The sequence below is a fragment of the Pogona vitticeps genome, chromosome 1 (genome assembly GCF_051106095.1).
Source record: "Pogona vitticeps strain Pit_001003342236 chromosome 1, PviZW2.1, whole genome shotgun sequence".
Taxonomy (NCBI): Eukaryota; Metazoa; Chordata; class Lepidosauria; order Squamata; family Agamidae; genus Pogona; species Pogona vitticeps.
The window spans coordinates 122,405,599-122,422,682 of NC_135783.1; the positions used below are offsets into that span (position 1 = coordinate 122,405,599).

Sequence of the window (17,084 nt, forward strand, 5' to 3'; positions counted from 1 at the left end):
GTTTTTGCGATCACAATTGCTATTGCAAAACAATGGTTTAAATGGGGGAATTTCGCTTAGCGATGATCAGTCCCCTGCTTCAGGAACCGATTTTCGCTGTACAACGATCAGCAAACACCTGATCGGCAGGTTTCAAAATGGCCACCGGCTGAAGAAAATGGCCCCCGCTATTTTCTAGGACGGATTCCTCGCTTTACAGGCACCGAAAATGGCCGCCGTATGGAGGATCTTCGCTGGACAAGCAGGTATTCAGCCCATTGGAACGCATTAACCGGGTTTTAATGCGTTTCAATGGGTTTTTTAACATAGTCAAACGACGCACCACTGTACTTCAATTTAGCAAAGACTCCATATGCACTAGACATCAGAAGGGAAGAGGGTGATGAATTGACAGCAACCAGGACCTTTGCCAAGAAAGAAATTACTGAAAGAAATACAGTAGGACCCACATATCTGCTGGGGATTGGTTCCAATCCCCCTGTGGATACGGAGAACTGTGGGTAATAGTGACAGACGGACGGACAGACAGATAGCATGGTAAAAGGCAGATTGTTTTCACATGCATTACCAGAACTGGCCACTAGAGAATGTCAGAGACCATGCAATGTATTCTTCACTAACAAGCATTCATAGCACAGTCCCTGGCTCCTTCTAATGGCCAGTTCTGGTGATACATGTAAAAATAGGGTTTTTCTGGATTTTTTCTTTCAATATTTTTAATATTTTCATACAGTGGATAAGTGAATCAGTGGATACTGATCCTATGGATAAGGGTTCTACTGTACATCAGTAATTTCTTTTTCCATTTCAGTTCTCCTAGTGCTGAACCACTGCACCAGGAGAAGCTGATGCATTAAGATGACAGCACAGAAATTACTAAACCTGATATATAGTTTTAGTAGTCTTCCATTCTTGACTAGAGTGGTGTCATTCTCAACAGCCATGTCAAGTTTGCACACTTTCCTGAGATCCTAATAACTAAGTTGGGTCCAGAATCCCCATGGGTACAATTATTAATCATAAGAAACTTCTGCAGAAATCAAGGCAGGGAGATTTTTCAATTCTTCCTACTGTAGCCCCCACCCCTCAAAAAAAAGATAAATCAGAGGGTGTCTCAGCTGCATCTCAGTCCCTTCTGTAAACATCAATGGAAGACTATGTCCAGATGCAATTAACCTATGTTTGACCTCGGCACATGGCTAGATCAAGAACACAAAATATGTCATGCTACACTAAATTACCAGTCTACTGAATATGGGCCATGGTGGACAAAATGTATAAATGACTGAAATTCAGGACAGAAAGGGAACAACACTGGACTTTTACTGAAAGAACAAAAGAATTGACTGGAAGTTCAAGGAAGCCCATCTTTTCCTCCCACTGCAGCCCCTTGTGTCTCAAACATCTGCTGCATAGGGTTGAAAAAAAAACCTGGAATTGGTATCTGGACACTTCCAAGAGCTGTGGGGTGAGAAGAGGAAAGCAATGGTATTCTATAATGTTGCCACTCTAGTGTCAGTATTAGACTGAATTCAGACTTTTACTCTATCAAAGATACAGTCATGGGAAAAAGAAAGGACATCCTCTTTGAATTCTATGGTTTTATGTATCAGGACATAATAAAAATCAGCTGAAAGGATCTGGGCATATCTTCATCAATGGTCCTCGGTAGATCTGAAATTAGGTAAGTGCAACCTCAGATGAACAACAAATAACATATTACATTGAGTCATGCCTTATTTTACAAAAATAAAATCAAAATGGAGAAGCCATGTGTGAAAAACCAAATACACTCTTACTGCTTCCCTAGGAATTAAGAGCTTAAGAAGCAGCCAGGTACAGCTAATCAAATGCCCTTGAGTAACTGATCAGCAAATGTGACCACCTCTAAAAAAAGCTGAGGTTTTAGCAGTTTGCAGGTTCAGGTACGTGTTAACACAATGCCAAGGAGGAAATACATCGGCGAGGATTGTAGAGAAGCAACTGTTATTGCCCATCAATCTGGAAAGGGTTATAAGGCCATTTCCAAAGAATTTAAAGTCCATCATTTTACAGTGAGGAAGATTCACAAGTGGAAAACATTCAAGACAGTTGCCAATCTACCCTGGGATGGACATCCAAGCAAATTCACCCCGAGGTCACCCCATGCTCAGAGAAACTGCCAAAAACTCAAGAGTTACATCTCAGACTCTATAGGCCTCAGTTAGCACTTTAAATGTTAACGTTCAAGACTGTACAATTAGAAGAGGCCTGAACGAGTATGGTTGGTTTGGAAGGACTGGCAAGAGAAAGCCTCTTCTCTCTAGAAAGAACATGGCAGCATGGCATAGGCTTGCCAAGTTCCATCTGGATAAACCACTAAACTTCTGGAACAATGTCCTTTGGACAGATAAGACCAAAGTGAAGATGTCTGGCCATCATGCACAGCGCCATCAAACACAGCATATCAGCACAGACACCACATACCAACTGTCAAGCACGGTAGTGGAGGGATGATGATTTGGGCTTATTTTGCAGCCACCTGGACACTTTGCTGTCAATGAGTTGACCATAAATTCTTCTGTATACCGAAGTATTCTAGAGTTTAATGTGAGGCCATCCATCTGACATCTAAAGCTTGGCCAAAATTGGGTCATGCAACAGGACAATGATCCCAACCACATCAGCCAATCTACAACAAAATGGCTGAAAAAGAAGAGAATCAAGGTGTTGCAATGGCCCAGTCAGAATCCAGATATCAACCCAAATGAATGCTTGCAACAGCTGTGCATAAACAAATGTCCACAAACCTCAGTGAACTGAAACCATGTTGTAAGGAAGAGTGGGCCAAAATTCCTCTACAACAATTTGAGAGACTGATAAAGTCATACAGAGAACAATTGCTTTGAGTTATTGCTGCTAAAGGTAGTTCTACAAGCTGTTGAATCATAAGGTGCACATAGTTTTTCACACACGTCTTCTCCATTTGGCTTTATTTTTATTTAAATAAATAAAGCATGACATGGTGCAATATGTCATGTGCTGTTGTTCATCTGAGGTGGTATTTACCAAATTTTCAGACCTGCTAAGGACCAGATGATTTTTATTATGTCCTGATATGTAAAACCACAGAATTCAAAGAAGGTGTCGTTTCTTTTTCACATGACTGTATACCAATGAATATAAACATTGCCTTTTAAGCCAACATAACATTTTCCAGTAGCTCTGAGCCTCAAGATCTTCAGAAATGTATAATGATTTTCAACATTTTATACACATACATGTTAGTTTGAAAAAAGCGAAACAGTTCTAGTCAAAACTCGTGAGCAGGCAGAAAGATTTCTACACCTACAAATTGTCAAGTGGTCTTCAGTTGTTGCCAGTAACTTGGCTGAAAAACTATGTAATCACTGCCTTAAAACTATGTAATCATCAAATACCTGTTTTCCTCTCCATAATTATATCAAGGTGATTCTGACTCATTCCTTTCCAGAATTTCCTAGGTATAGAGTTGTCTACTTACAACTTAGAAGTGGTTCACCATTATCTTCTTCTGACAATGCTCGAGGACTCTGCTCTTTGCTCAGGGCCACACAGGCCGGCTTTTCTCACAGGAGGCACAAGCGGGGATCAAACTCCTAACCTCTGGGTCCTTAGCCGGGTACCCAATTCAGCCTGTCCTGACAGTTTTCCTCTTAATAGTACAGTGGTGCCTCACAAGACGAATTTAATTCATTCTGCAGTTAATGTTGTCTTACGAAAAATTCATCTTGCAAAACGCATTTTCCCATAGGAATGCATTGAAGTCTAAATAATGTGTTCCTATGGGCAAAAAAGTCAGAACAAAGTCAAATTTGGTTTACAAAGGGTTTATTAAGTGCTCTTTAAAGCCATACATATTGTGCAGAAGATTTTAAAAAATTTCAGTCAAAAAACTTTAACTTTTTAAACATCATAGAAAAACATTTTAAAATCAGCAAACATGAGGCAGGAACAAAAAACGGAAAACATTCTTCTTGCGAAGCACGGTTATAGGAACATTTGTCTTGTGGGTCATCAACCCCCATTGCCAAAGCCATTTGTCTTGCGAGTTTTTTGTCCTGCGAGGCATTTGTCTTGCGAGGCACCACTGTACTACTCAAATGATGAAGCCATTACCTGGACAGTTCTATATGAGCAGGACATACCAACATGATCAAGGCACACCTAACCAATTGTCTGTTTTACTCCTGCTTCTCCCCCAACCTACTGCCAATATTTTTAAGTTGAACCCAGGGCCCTACCATATGTATGTCCACATGTGAAACAAATTCTATTGAAACCCATGTGGCCTGCAAAGAAGTGAACACACTTACATTAGGAAGCTAGCCTCATGTGGAGAACTAAGTAGCGGAGCCTAACACCACACACAGAACTACCTCCCATCTTAGTCATACTTGAAGTCCGAGTCAACTTTGCAGCAGAGAACAACAACAAATCCTTTAAAATATACAAACATAATGTACTTTTTAAAAGATTTCTTAAACATTTTCTTTAACTGTACATGCATTATATACATGAATGATTCATGGACAACCAAAGGAAAGTACTAAGCTTATGACAAGCAACCATTTACCTTTTATTTCATGGACAAACGAGTTAATGATAAATGCCTTACTGTAAAGCCAAGGTACAACCAGAAAGAAATTGAGAGTTACAAAACAAGCTTTTGCCACACGATGGCACTATTGAACCATCTTTAGCAGAGAATGTTTCAATTTTGCTCTCAGAGCCACCAAATAATAAAATGACAGTCTTAACTTTAATTAGTTGAGAACCATCCACCAAGACTATATAAGACAAGAATTGACATAATACATCTCCTTAAAAACGTCACAAAGGAGCATAATTAAAACAGATCTAGAACTTTGTACTACATCCCAGTGAGAGTTCAATTAACACTGACTGAAATATTATAAGCCCAAATCCTTCAAAGGACTTGGGTTCTCATGACGAACGGAAAGTTAACATGCTTCCTAAAAAGCCACTTTGTAATAGCTAGTCCCTTCAAGAATTATTCATGCCTCTACTGATTTATAAAATTCCAATTATTTAAGTACAATACCACAACCATTTGTAATGTCCTTTAATTACTGTTTTGATTTTTCCCCTCAAGAAAGAAAAACACCATATAAAAGTTTGGCAAGCAAATGTAACTTAGGCTCACCTGTCCCACTTCTAAGAGCAAGACAGGCTCAATTCAGACATCTCAGCATATCTCTATTAACCATAGTTTATAACTTGAATTATAGTTTTGAGCTTCAACATGCAAAATAAACAAACGATGGCTTACTTAGAAAACCGAAGTAGAGATGGGGGTATTCATATATCCCCAAGCAGCTGGACTTAATGAGGGTCCAGCCCCTGGGGCCGGACTGTCCACTCAGGCATCCGGCAGTGGCCTTGCTCATCCTTCCAATCTCTTCTGCAGTGCCACTCTCTTCCCACTTGGCTAATGACTTGGCAGCCGTGCAGGGAAACTTATCTTCCCTTCCCCTGCCTAGAGTAGCTAGCCGAACAGGAAGAGAGTGGCACTCCAGGAGTGATTGGAAGGATGAGCGAAGCCACCAGCAGTGGATGTGTGAGCGGATGCTCCGGCTCGTTCGTTAAGTCCAGCTGCGTGAGGATATTCATATTAATATACGAATACAAATACCCCCAACTCTAAACAGAAGTGATACACATGCAGTATCAAGCACCTGGTTTGAGTATTGCAGGTAGTTCTTGGAGGAGGAATCACCTCCAAAACATTGGGTTTGGACAAAAATAAGTAGACATTAAAAATGCACTGTTGTCCCACTTTTATTTTCTTTGAATTCCTCTGCTGTGAACCATGACTTGTAGTCACTCATCTGCTTTGGCTTCACCCTTATCTCAGAACTCAGGATCGCACATTCATGCCCTCTTCCATGGTCTGGTAGCCTCTGGAGATGAAATTATGGTTGCAACTAATGGGTTTGTTAATTTCTCCTCCGAAATGGACTTCTTTTAACTGTTGATTAATACAACATCTGAAATGATCTTCAAACTCAAAAGAGCACCATTTCAAGAACCAGATTGTTCTATATTTCTTGGGATGTGGTTCAATTAATGCTCATGAATACCCATTTACAGATATTCAAAACTGCCTGAAGGCAGCATATATGCAGAACTTCACAATAACTGGGCAAACAATACCTACGTTTGGCAGTAAGCAAGTCGCAGTATGAAATGAGAAATATGATCTTTTCTTCTTCTCTCATGATCCTCTTGAATCAAAGCCTAAGAAGAAAACAAAACAAATTAACAAAAAATCAACATACAAAACAAAATCAAGATAGCACTTAGTGTATCATGTTCTCATGGGATCTCCAACACTAAGCGAGCAGAAAGCAGGTTCAAATACCACCGCCTTCCCTCCTTTTCCCAAAGCTTCCTGGAGAAAGCACTGGAACCAGAGCACTGGGTGAGCACTGTGAGATTCTGCCACCCCAGGCAGGAAAATTCCTCCTCCTACTGAAGTCCCTTGGGACACAGCCCGCAACATTTCTTAAGTCCCTCCCACCATCTGGTCTTTTCAGGGAGAAGATGATGAAGGAGAAGACCCAGTGCATGAATTGCCCGCCAGATTTCATTCATTACAATCACAAAGTTTTGAATACTTGTAAGAACAATTTTGGGGAGAGAGAGAGCGGTGCTTCTATAGCCCAGAATTAGGCACACACCTCAGTCTTGCAAACTCTTTCCCCGTAACTTTCACCAACTGGCAACAGCTACCCTATAGTGGCGGTGGCGCTGAGAAAGAGCCAAATGCAAAACCATGTTTCCCACCACACCCAACTTGCAATTACACCGTAAGGCTAAAGAATTCCCTGCCATGGGAAGATCATTTGGCTAACTACCCAGTGGCATTATTTAATCTGTTTACATTAAACTTATATCCCATTTTTATTTATAAAATAAATCTAATGTGGGTTACCAAAGAAGGGGGGGGACATCATCATCATCATAAAGTTTCAGTATTAAAACTGATTGCAAGCTGATTAAAGGTGGGACTATCTAGCCCTCCAAAGACCAGACCCTTCTGGTGTTCCCCATGCAGGACACAGCAGCCTGCCACATCCTACAAAGGTCCTGAGCAGCTCTAATGCTTTGTCATTTATGTCTTTGGTTATAGGATCTGTTAACACCATGTGCAGTCATAGGAGGGGAGAAAGTGGAAATATGGGGAAGTGGTGAGATTTTCAGCTGATACGACTTGAACAGGCACAGGGGAGTTTAAGGGAAGGGGCATCAGACTGACAGGATGGACGATGGCAACTGCTTAGCATATAAGAGTTCAGGGAAGCAAGAACTGCAGGTTGGAAGGAAGATTATGGGACCTGTAATGGATACCTTCCTTCCAACTGCAGTCAGTTTTTCCCTTTAAAACAAGGCCTACAATTTCTTTTAACAAAGATAAAACTCCCAGTTTTAGTCAGAAACAATCAATGCTCGGACCGTGCATCTTGATTTAAAAGAAGAAAACAATCTTCTTCCTGTCACAGAAATAAATTCAGTGGTACTTCTATGGCTCTGAACCTTGACATCCAAGCTAGTAATTTGAGGGAAATATCTTTGGATGTGGCTGTGGGCATCTACAAGCTGTGAAATTTGCACCTGCAAAGAGCTTTGATTTTCCTGCTACATAGGAAACCCTAAGCAGCAGCAGTCTCAGAAGCCACAGCGGTCCAGTACATGTTGAGAACAACAACATGTGTGGAAGTCCAGGGAATACAGACTCAATGGGTCCCACATGACAAGGAACCCAGTAACAGCCAGCATATGCCTATTTCTCAATCTATCTCTTTCTCTCTCTAAAGGACTTCTCCCTGAACTGTCTTACCTGTAAATGAAAAAAAAAACCATTTATATTTGGAGTTCCATTCAGCTTTACTTACATGGTACGGAAAGTGAAGGGCCTTAAGTTCTGCTTCCAGCTTTTGATTGTATTGTTTACTACCTTTCACATAAGTCACACCCAGGTTCTCAACTACTTTGAGTACTGTGAAGAGCAAACAATAACAGTCTTAAAATGTATAAGCCAATTATATAGAAATCTGAAGGTCTGCAGAACGGATTGAAATTAACAATTGGGAAAGACATTGTAACGATCCTGCATAAAGAGTAATAACAGCTATGACAAACCATCTGAGTGCATTTTCTTTAACCATGAAAAAGTTCACCTCAAGTAACATTCCATATAGAAGTTTACAGAAATATAGCCTTCTCACTATTCCTGACCATAGTAGAAAACATTTTTACTCACGTTTAAGTCTGTCAACAGCAAAACTTTCAAATTCCATTAAAGAGATATTTTCCGTAGGCGGTTGCAAATAAAACTGAAGGCTGAATGGGTACTGAACTTCTTTATCATCAGTCTGCAATTTCTGTCTCCTTTTTCTTAAAAACTGCATTTTGAAGTAATCCTATAAAAGGCCATAGTAAGAATTTAGTATATAACTAAGGAGTGTATGTTTTCAGAACCTGCATCACTCTGAATGGCAGAGTGAAATTTCCTTAGAGCTGAAATCTCCTGATCAAGTTAGAAGAAATATGAAGCTTAATTTTGAGTCTTTGGATTCAACAGAACATCTATAATTCACAATTACCATGGCTTTGGGCCGGTTGTGACTTGCAAATATTCCCCACATTTCATAAAGCTTTTACCTTTCATTTGGATACAGGCAATGAGGGGCCAACACTGTCTCAGTAAGCAAAATGAGTTACAATGTGCTACAAAAACAATGAAATTGGGTCATTATTGTTCCAAAAAGGGGGAAATCCTCAGAATTTTGTGTTTCATATTACATCTTGGTATTAATTTTTTGTGTTTTTATTGGATAGAAATTAATCTTCCTCTGAGCTGCCTTGAGCCCCATTTTCATGCAAAAGGGGAGAGATAAAACAAACACACGTAATAATTAGCAGCAGACACTCTGTGCTAGACAGATATTAAATCATATCCTTGAGTTATTTGTTATTTTTATACTTTGGTTTATTAGCTGGTCCGGGAAGCCTCTGCAGATGAAGAACTGGATGTAAACATACAAAAGGAAGAAACAACATCTAAATACCTCTATCAGAAGCAGCAATTGAAAGATGTAAAGTGCTTGAAAATAAGCACTACACACTATGGACTTCTACACACTGCAGAAGTTATTGTTGTTATGTGCTATAAAGTTGCTCCCAGCTTACGGCAGCCCTAACAGGGTTTTCGAGGCATGTGAGGTATCCAAGGAGTGCTTTATCATTGCCGCCTCCCATTCAATTTCCACAGCCATGTGGGAACTGGAACCCAGGTCTCCTGAGTTCTGTTCCAATACTCTATCCATCTATTATGCCAGAGGTTCCTCAGAATTATTCCTTGCTGTATGAAAGATGCAAGCAACTGAGAGAATGACAACACAAGAGGCAACTCTACACATGGACATCACCAGACAGGCAATACCAAAATCAGATTATGTTCTCTGCAGCCAAAGATGGAGAAGCTCTATACAGACAGCAAAAACAAGACCTGGAGCTGATTGTGGCTCTGATCATCAGCTTCTTACAAGCTTAAACTGAAGAAAGAAAAACCAGTGGGCTAGTCAGGTATAATCTAAACCAAATCCCTTATGAATACACAGTGCAAGTGAAGAACAGATTTAAGGAACTCGATTTGGTAGACAGAGTGCCTGAAGAACTATGGATGGAGGCTTGTAACATTGTACAGGAGGCAGCAACATAAACCATCCCAAAGAAAAGGAAATAAAAGAAAGCAAAATGGCTGTGCAACAAAGCCTTACAAATAGCAGAGAAGAGAAGGGAAACAAAATGCAAGAAAAATAGGGAAAGGTACAGAAGATTGAATGCAGATTTCCAAAGAATAGCAAGGAGAGACAAGAGGGCCTTCTTAAATGAACAGTGCAAAGAAATAGAGGAAAATAAAAGAAAGGGAAAAACCAGAGATCTGTTCAAGAAAATTGGAGATATTAAAGAAATGCTATGTAAAAAGATGGACATGATAAAGGACAAAAATGATAGGGACCTAACAGAAGGAGAAGACATCAATAAGAGGTGGCAGGAATACACAGAGGAATTATACCAGAAAGATCTGGATGTCCCGGACAACCCAGATAGTGTGTTTGCTGACCTTGAGCTAGACATCCTGGAGAACGAAGTCAAGTGGGCCTTAGAAAGCATGGCTAACAACAAGGAAGTGATGGCATTCCAGTTGAACTATTTAAAATATTAAAAGATGACACTGTTAAGGTGCTACCCTCAATATGCTGGCAAGTTTGGAAAACTCAGCAGTGGCCAGAGGACTGGAAAAGATCAGTTTACATCCCAATCCCAAAGAGGGCAGTGCCAAAGAATGCTCCAACTACTGTACAACTGCACTCATTTCACATGCTAGCAAGGTTATGCTCAAAATCCTACAAGGTAGGCAATATGTGGACCAAGAACTCCCAGAAGTACAAGCTGGAATTCCGGAAAAACATCTACTTCTGCTTCACTGACTACGCAAAAGTCTTTGACTGTGTGGACCACAACAAACTATGGCAAGTTCTTAAAGAAATAGGGGTGCCTGACCACCTTATCTACCCCCTGAGAAATTTATGTGTGAGACAGGAAGCAATAGTTAGAACTCGATATAGAACAACTGATTGAGAAAGGAGTACGACAAGGCTAGTATATTGTCTCTCTGCTTATTTAACATATGCAGAATACATCATGCGAAAGGCTGGACTGGAGGAATCCCAAACTGGAATTAAGATTGCCAGAAGAAATATCAACAACCTCAGATATGCAGATTATACCACTCTGATGGCAGAAAGTGAGGAAGAATTAAAGAACCTCTTACTGAGGGTGAAAGAGGAGAGCACAAAAATGGTCTGAAGCTCAACATCAAAAAAACCAAGATTATGGCCTCCTAGCAAATAGAAGGGGAAGATATCGAGGCAGTGACAGAGTTTCTTGGGCTCCATGATCACTGCAGATGGTGACAGCAGCCGCAAAATTAAAAGACTCCTGCTTCTTGGGAGGAAAGCGATGACAAACGTAGACACTATCTTAAAAAGCAGAGACATCACCTTGCCAATGAAAGTTCGCATAGTCAAATCTATAGTTTTTGCAGTAGCGATGTACGGAAGTGGGAGCTGGACCATAAAGAAGGCTGACCGCCAAAGAATTGAAGCTTTTGAATTGTGGCGCTGAGCTGAGGCTCCAATACTTTGGCCGTCTCATGAGAAGAGAAGATTCCCTGGAAAAGCCCCTGATGTTGGGAAAGTGTGAAGGCAAGAGGAGAAAGGGACGACAGAGGATGAGACAGTTGGACAGTGTCATCGAAGCTACCAACATGAATTTGACACAACTCCGGGAGGCAGTGGAAGACAGGAGGGCCTGGCGTGCTCTGGTCCATGGGGTCAGGAAGAGTTGAACACGACTTAATGACTAAACAACAACAAGAAGAAAATAATCCCATCCGCTGGGAAAAGGCTGCTAAAAGACCATACAATGATTTTACCATCCCTGCCTGCAGATGAGGCAACTAGAAGCTTCTCCGGGGCAGCAAGTTCAACCACTGTGTTTCTGACCCACTTGTGACATTCTATAGACAGAGGGGACCAGAAAGGACTATTCCAGGTTCATGTTAGGGAAGATGATGACCCACAGGATTCCCAGAGTTCTCATTTCCTCAATGTATCCCAAAATAACACCAGCCTTGGAGTTGCCATAATCAATCCCCATCTGTTGATTTTGGGGAGGTTTCTTGAAGTGAAATAATGCTAACAAAAAAAGCCAAATGAAACTGCCCACACACCCTTTAACCTCTATGAGCCAACAGGGCTCTTAACACAGATAGCCCACAACAGCTGTCACTTCTCTTTCCCAGTAATTTAGGATACCTCTGTTAAGAGGTTTTTTTCAGGGGCAACCACAGACAAATATCAAAGGGTACACCACACCTCATTCTAGGGCTAAGATGTCCCCACCCCTACATTTAAGCACCTTGTGCATTGGAGAGGTAATGGCAACAGCTGTACGACTAAGAAAATCTAAACAGTGACACTCTGCCACAAGACTCTGGAAGAATGGGACAACGGTCAAACAAATTGGATACACAAAGCCCCATTACGCTGGTTATTCATGAATAACCTGAGTCTGAAAATTGCAATGTAATAGGCAGCAAAGTTAAAGCAAAACTGAACATTAAAACAAAACTGAACATTAAAACAAAACTGAACATTAGAATACAATACTGTAGTTAAATTTTCTGTAAATTAATGAGACGGCTGCAGTAGCCTGGGAAAGCCTGCAAGAAAGTAGCACACAGTGCTACTTTCACACACACATCTCCAATTCGTGAGGAGAGTGACTGATCTCTAAAACAGCAAAATCAAGAGTTTCCAGACATCATACTTCACAGGCAACACATGACAAAGCAAAAAGCAATGTTTTAGGAAAAGGCAGCACAGATGAAATCAAGGAAACCTCAGGACTGATTTTCCCCTCTATTCAGGCCTCATCCAGTTCTGGACACTGTACTTCCACGAATGCTGACAAACTAGAACAAGTTCAGAAAAGGCCAACAAGGATGATCAGGGGGCTGGAAACCAGGCCTTATGAGGAAGGACTGAAAGAATTGGACATGTTTAGCCTTGGGAAAAGTAGACAGAGAGAGGGGTGATATGATAACATATTCAAATACAGTACTTGAAAGGCTGTCATACAGAAGGGCAGGATCTGTTCTTGATCATCCCAGAGTGCAGGACACACAACAATGGGCTCAAGCTACAGGAAGCCAGATTTCGCTTGAATATCAGGAAAAAATGTCCCAACGGTTAGAGCAATACGAAAGTGGAACCTATTACTTCGAGAGGCGGTGGAGGCATTCAAGAGGAATTCAGACAACCACCTGGCTGATGTCCTTTGATCGGTATTCCTGCACTGAGCGGGGGGGGGGGGTTTGGGCTCGATGGCCTCAGGGACCCCTTCCCACTCCATGATTCTCCCTAGGAGTCTATCTATGACACCCCGAGGGTCCCTTTTCCCGCCAGAGGAGATCCATCGCGCGCTGGAAGAGGAGCACCTCCCTAGCGGGGAAACCCTATAGAGCTCTGAAGGACGTAAGTTTAGAGCAAACCTCTTCGAAGACGGCGCTGGTGCCGAGATCGGACCGGGAACAAAGGTCGGCGACCCGCCCTCCTTGCGCAGCCTACCTGCAGCCCCGCCTGGAGACGCTGGACCACCAGATCCCAATTTCCCGCGCGAAAAGCGTCACAAGCTCCGCCTCCCCGTGACGTCTTCCCTTGCGTTCTGATTCCGCTCCTCGACCCGACGCCTTCCGCCGGCTTCTGCGGTTGTCATGGTAACGCCTCCCCCCCCCGCCTTCTTCTTCCATTTCTCGGATTGGAAGGGAAATACTGTACTGTAGTGAATTGGTGAGAGAACGCGGGCATAACGGATGACGTGACCAAGCGGGGCCGGAAGTAGACGGGTCCCCGGCGTCGGAGAGCGCCACCGTCTGTGGTGGAGGCGAGCTAAATTTTGCGCTGCCACGCGACCCGAGGGCCGGGAAGAGCTTCTGAAGCCTTCTTCAAGTTTAAGCGCAGTCACAGGCATTAGCGATAGATAGCTTGTCATCTGAGCTGAGGATAGAGGCTGGCGTTGTTTTTGTTTTTCGGGTTTAATGGAATCAAACCTGGAAAGGAAAATGGAATTTAAAGCCTGAAGACCAAACGAAGAACTAATCTACAGAATCCAAAAGATGAGAGAGGCTGAGTCCAGGGATCATTCACTTTCAGCCTTAACAGTTCTTGTAAAATTAAATCAAATTCTGCAGTCGCTGGCTGTGGGTAGCCAGTGGGGTGTAACGGACAGAGTGCCAAACTAGGGTTCGGAATAGGGGACCCGAGTTCGAATCCCTGCTCAGCCATAGAAACTCACTGGGGATGGGTGGAATTGGTAAAACCACTCCTTAGATACCTCACTTCCCTTGGAAACCTTCTTAAGGTGGTTATAAGTTGGTTTCAGTTTGAGGGACCATCACACTTCGCTGGCTGTGGAGTGATGAGCCAGAAGTTCGAATGTGTCCTCTGCCTCCCAGGAAAAGGGGCCAGCCCAAATACCCAGAGCAGGTGTGGGGACCTGTTCAGCCTCGGGAAAGCTGTGTGCCACCAGATGAAAAGACCCATAAATTTCTTCTGATTATCTTATTAGAAAATTCTGGAAGGGTCCCAATAAGTCAGAACTGAGTTAATGACGCAGAATTATTAATATTTATGTGAGCTATATTTTAAAATATTAACCTTATTTTAAAATATGCAAAGGTTTCGCAAAGCTCTAATATTGATCTGCTCCTAAAATCTGCACATGTCTGCCAAGGATAATGTTTCATTGTTAGGCGGCAACTAAATGGGCAAATAATGCAGGAAATCAATACGTGCCACTCAACCCAGAGTTTGCACTTCCATGGCATAGCTTACACACACACACACACACCACTGCCAGGGCTTCTAATTTCTTGTCAATGACTTGATTCACATTGGTTCAGGCAATATGATCATTTGAGTTAAAGTGGAGGGAGTTGTAGCTGTTCAACTTGAATCTACTCCACTCGGCTACAGCAGTAGTGACTGAACCCAGGCAGTGGGTTCTTTTAATCATCTCTTTCCCAAACCTAGTATCTAGGTCTGCTTGTTTTAAAATTTCCTTTCAGTTCAGTTTTCCTTCTTTTTCTTTTAAAGGCTTGCTGCCCTAACAGTAGGGTAGCTAGATGAATAAAACGTTTTTTTTTAAAGTGTGGGGAGTTGGCACAGAGAGAAATCACCCTTGTTTGCAGCTTGTTAAGATAGCTCTGCTCTAATCTTGCCTCCTGCAAATCTAGATGACCAGAGTAGAGCTCTGCAAACAAAGGTAAGAACTAATTTTGTCCCCTATCCTGACTCCTAACTGAAGTGAATTCACCTGGGGAAACTTGACTTCCTTCACAGTGGATCAATTTGCATTTTGCGTACTGTGTACAGTAGTTGCACCCTTACATTGTTATTATATGCCATCAAGTTGATTTCATCTTTTTTTATGCACTGTCAAGTCATTTCTTACATTTGGTGACCCTATAAATGAGTGACTTCCAATTAACAGTCCTGCTTGGGTCTTATGTGGTGACAGGGTTTATATTTAAGGAAACATAAGAACAGTACCATTGGGAGGATAAACTCCTTGTGGGGTCAGCCAAGGCAGAATGGTCAAAGCTGAGATACCAGAGTAAGAGGCATCCATCCTCTTCAGGACTAATATCACATCATCAGAAGAGAATGGATAGTGTGGATGGACTAGAGAAACTCCCGAAGAGCACCCACTGGGCTGTAACAGTAGTGGAGTGACACTGGCAGAGGATCTTTCATAGACAATGGCAGTGAAACCCAAGCTTATCTAATTCTTGGTAATACTGTGTAGAACATAACAATAAACTATCTCTAAATATGTACATTTGGAAACCTCTATTATGAAATTTCCTCTTTCTGATTACCCTATGATTTTATGACCTCCAGAAGGTCCTATCAATAAGCCTTTCTCAGGTCTTGCAAACGAAAGGCCATGACTTCCTTTGTTGATCTATCTCATGTTAAATCTTATTCTTTTTCTAACTGCTTCCATTTTCCCAGCATTATTGTCTTTTCCCAATAAGTCTTGGGTTTTTTTTCAAGATATGCCCAAAATATTATAGCCTCATTTTGTTAGTTTAGCTCGTGGAGAGATCCAGTGTGGTGTTATCTACAACCATTTATTTTTCTTCCCCAAAAATCCTTAGTATCCATAAAGCTCTTCTCCAACATCAAACTTCAAATGAATAGATTTTTTTCCCTACCATCGTTATTTATTGCACAGCTATCATATCTGGAATGACACAATCGATTACATTGACCTACGCCAATTCCAGTGCGCCTTTACACTTCAGGATCTTTTCTAGATCCTTCATAGCCCACCCTTCCAAATGTCAAGTTGTGACTAGACAGCCTAATTGAAGTAGATCGGAGAAGGCTAAATAGGGTTACTTAAGGTCACACAGAGGTACAGTATGCTGTTCGGTCCAATCTTTGCATCCACATGCAAGGATTATGTTATCTCAGGTGAGGAATTTTGCCTACCTACCTCCTTCTTAGAGGATGAAGCTTGCACATTTTTGTACAGTATTTTTTTCTAAAAGGCATAGCACATCAGTGCTGCCCTACAAGGCTTTAAAAAACAGGTTTTTTAAAAGAATGTAATATAAAAATAAAGCATGACCTTTTACCAGGCAGTAATTTTGAGGTACCCAAAAATACTCTGCACTCAAGAGTATGCTTAGCCATGTCTTCTTTCTATCTCACACATCTTTATACTTAATATTTCAAAAAAAATATCTCTGATTTATGAATGTGGGATATTGTGCTTCTGTACCCATGATTCAAAAAGCCAGGAAATGGCCCCATATTGTTGCACAATATCGTGGCCGCATTACCAACAGGAAAAAGGATGCCAAGCTTTTCATAGCAAAAGGCAGTCTGAATGTTGACAACATCAATGTCAAAAAGTGACACCAAGCAAGAGAAAATCCCAGGAGCTGAATCCTTACTTCATCGATTAACTACTTCTCACTCAAACACAATGTAATTGTCAGGGTTGTTATTCAACAAGTGTGAATTGAGAAGAAGCTGCCTATATTAATAACCAAACCACATGGTTTCTCATTGCAACAGACTGTATTGAAGATGCTGGCCAGAGGTTTACAACAACCTGTCAGGTAAGGCCGGACGGAAGGAGAGAGAGACTGAGGATGCAGCAGCATTAGACTCTGGCTTACTTGAATTGAAAACCAAACATTTATACTGACAGATGGTCTTTCAGAAAGCATTCATTAATGCTTTTTTCTGCAGATTGAACTAAGGTTTGTTTTATATAATGTAGACTATAGGCATAAGCCTGTTTAATACAAAATGCCATCTGGCATAACACTGCTTTATAGTTTTTGAAAGGAGAAAGTGTATCCCTTTTTAAAAAATGTAATCTATATTTAACTT

The 17,084-nt window shown here is 41.4% G+C and overlaps 1 protein-coding gene across 3 annotated transcripts in view; it reads right to left on the reverse strand.

Annotated features, from left to right (window-relative positions):
• The window catches only part of PRIM2 (DNA primase subunit 2), a 94,842-nt gene extending 81,458 nt beyond the window's left edge, over nt 1-13,384 (reverse strand). Inside the window, exons 1-4 of one of the 3 annotated variants that reach the window (XM_073000242.2) lie at nt 13,242-13,384; nt 8,306-8,465; nt 7,938-8,041; nt 6,200-6,279 (exon numbers count right to left, since the gene is read on the reverse strand). In XM_073000242.2, the coding sequence (XP_072856343.2) occupies nt 6,200-6,279; nt 7,938-8,041; nt 8,306-8,453 (332 nt within the window). In that variant the 5' untranslated portion in view covers nt 8,454-8,465; nt 13,242-13,384. Of the gene's footprint in view, nt 1-6,199; nt 6,280-7,937; nt 8,042-8,305; nt 8,466-12,893; nt 12,911-13,165 lie in introns of those variants that run through there. The other 2 variants (XM_073000234.2, XM_078386287.1) reach the window with 2 other exon arrangements.
• Nucleotides 13,385-17,084: the final 3,700 nt, after the last annotated feature.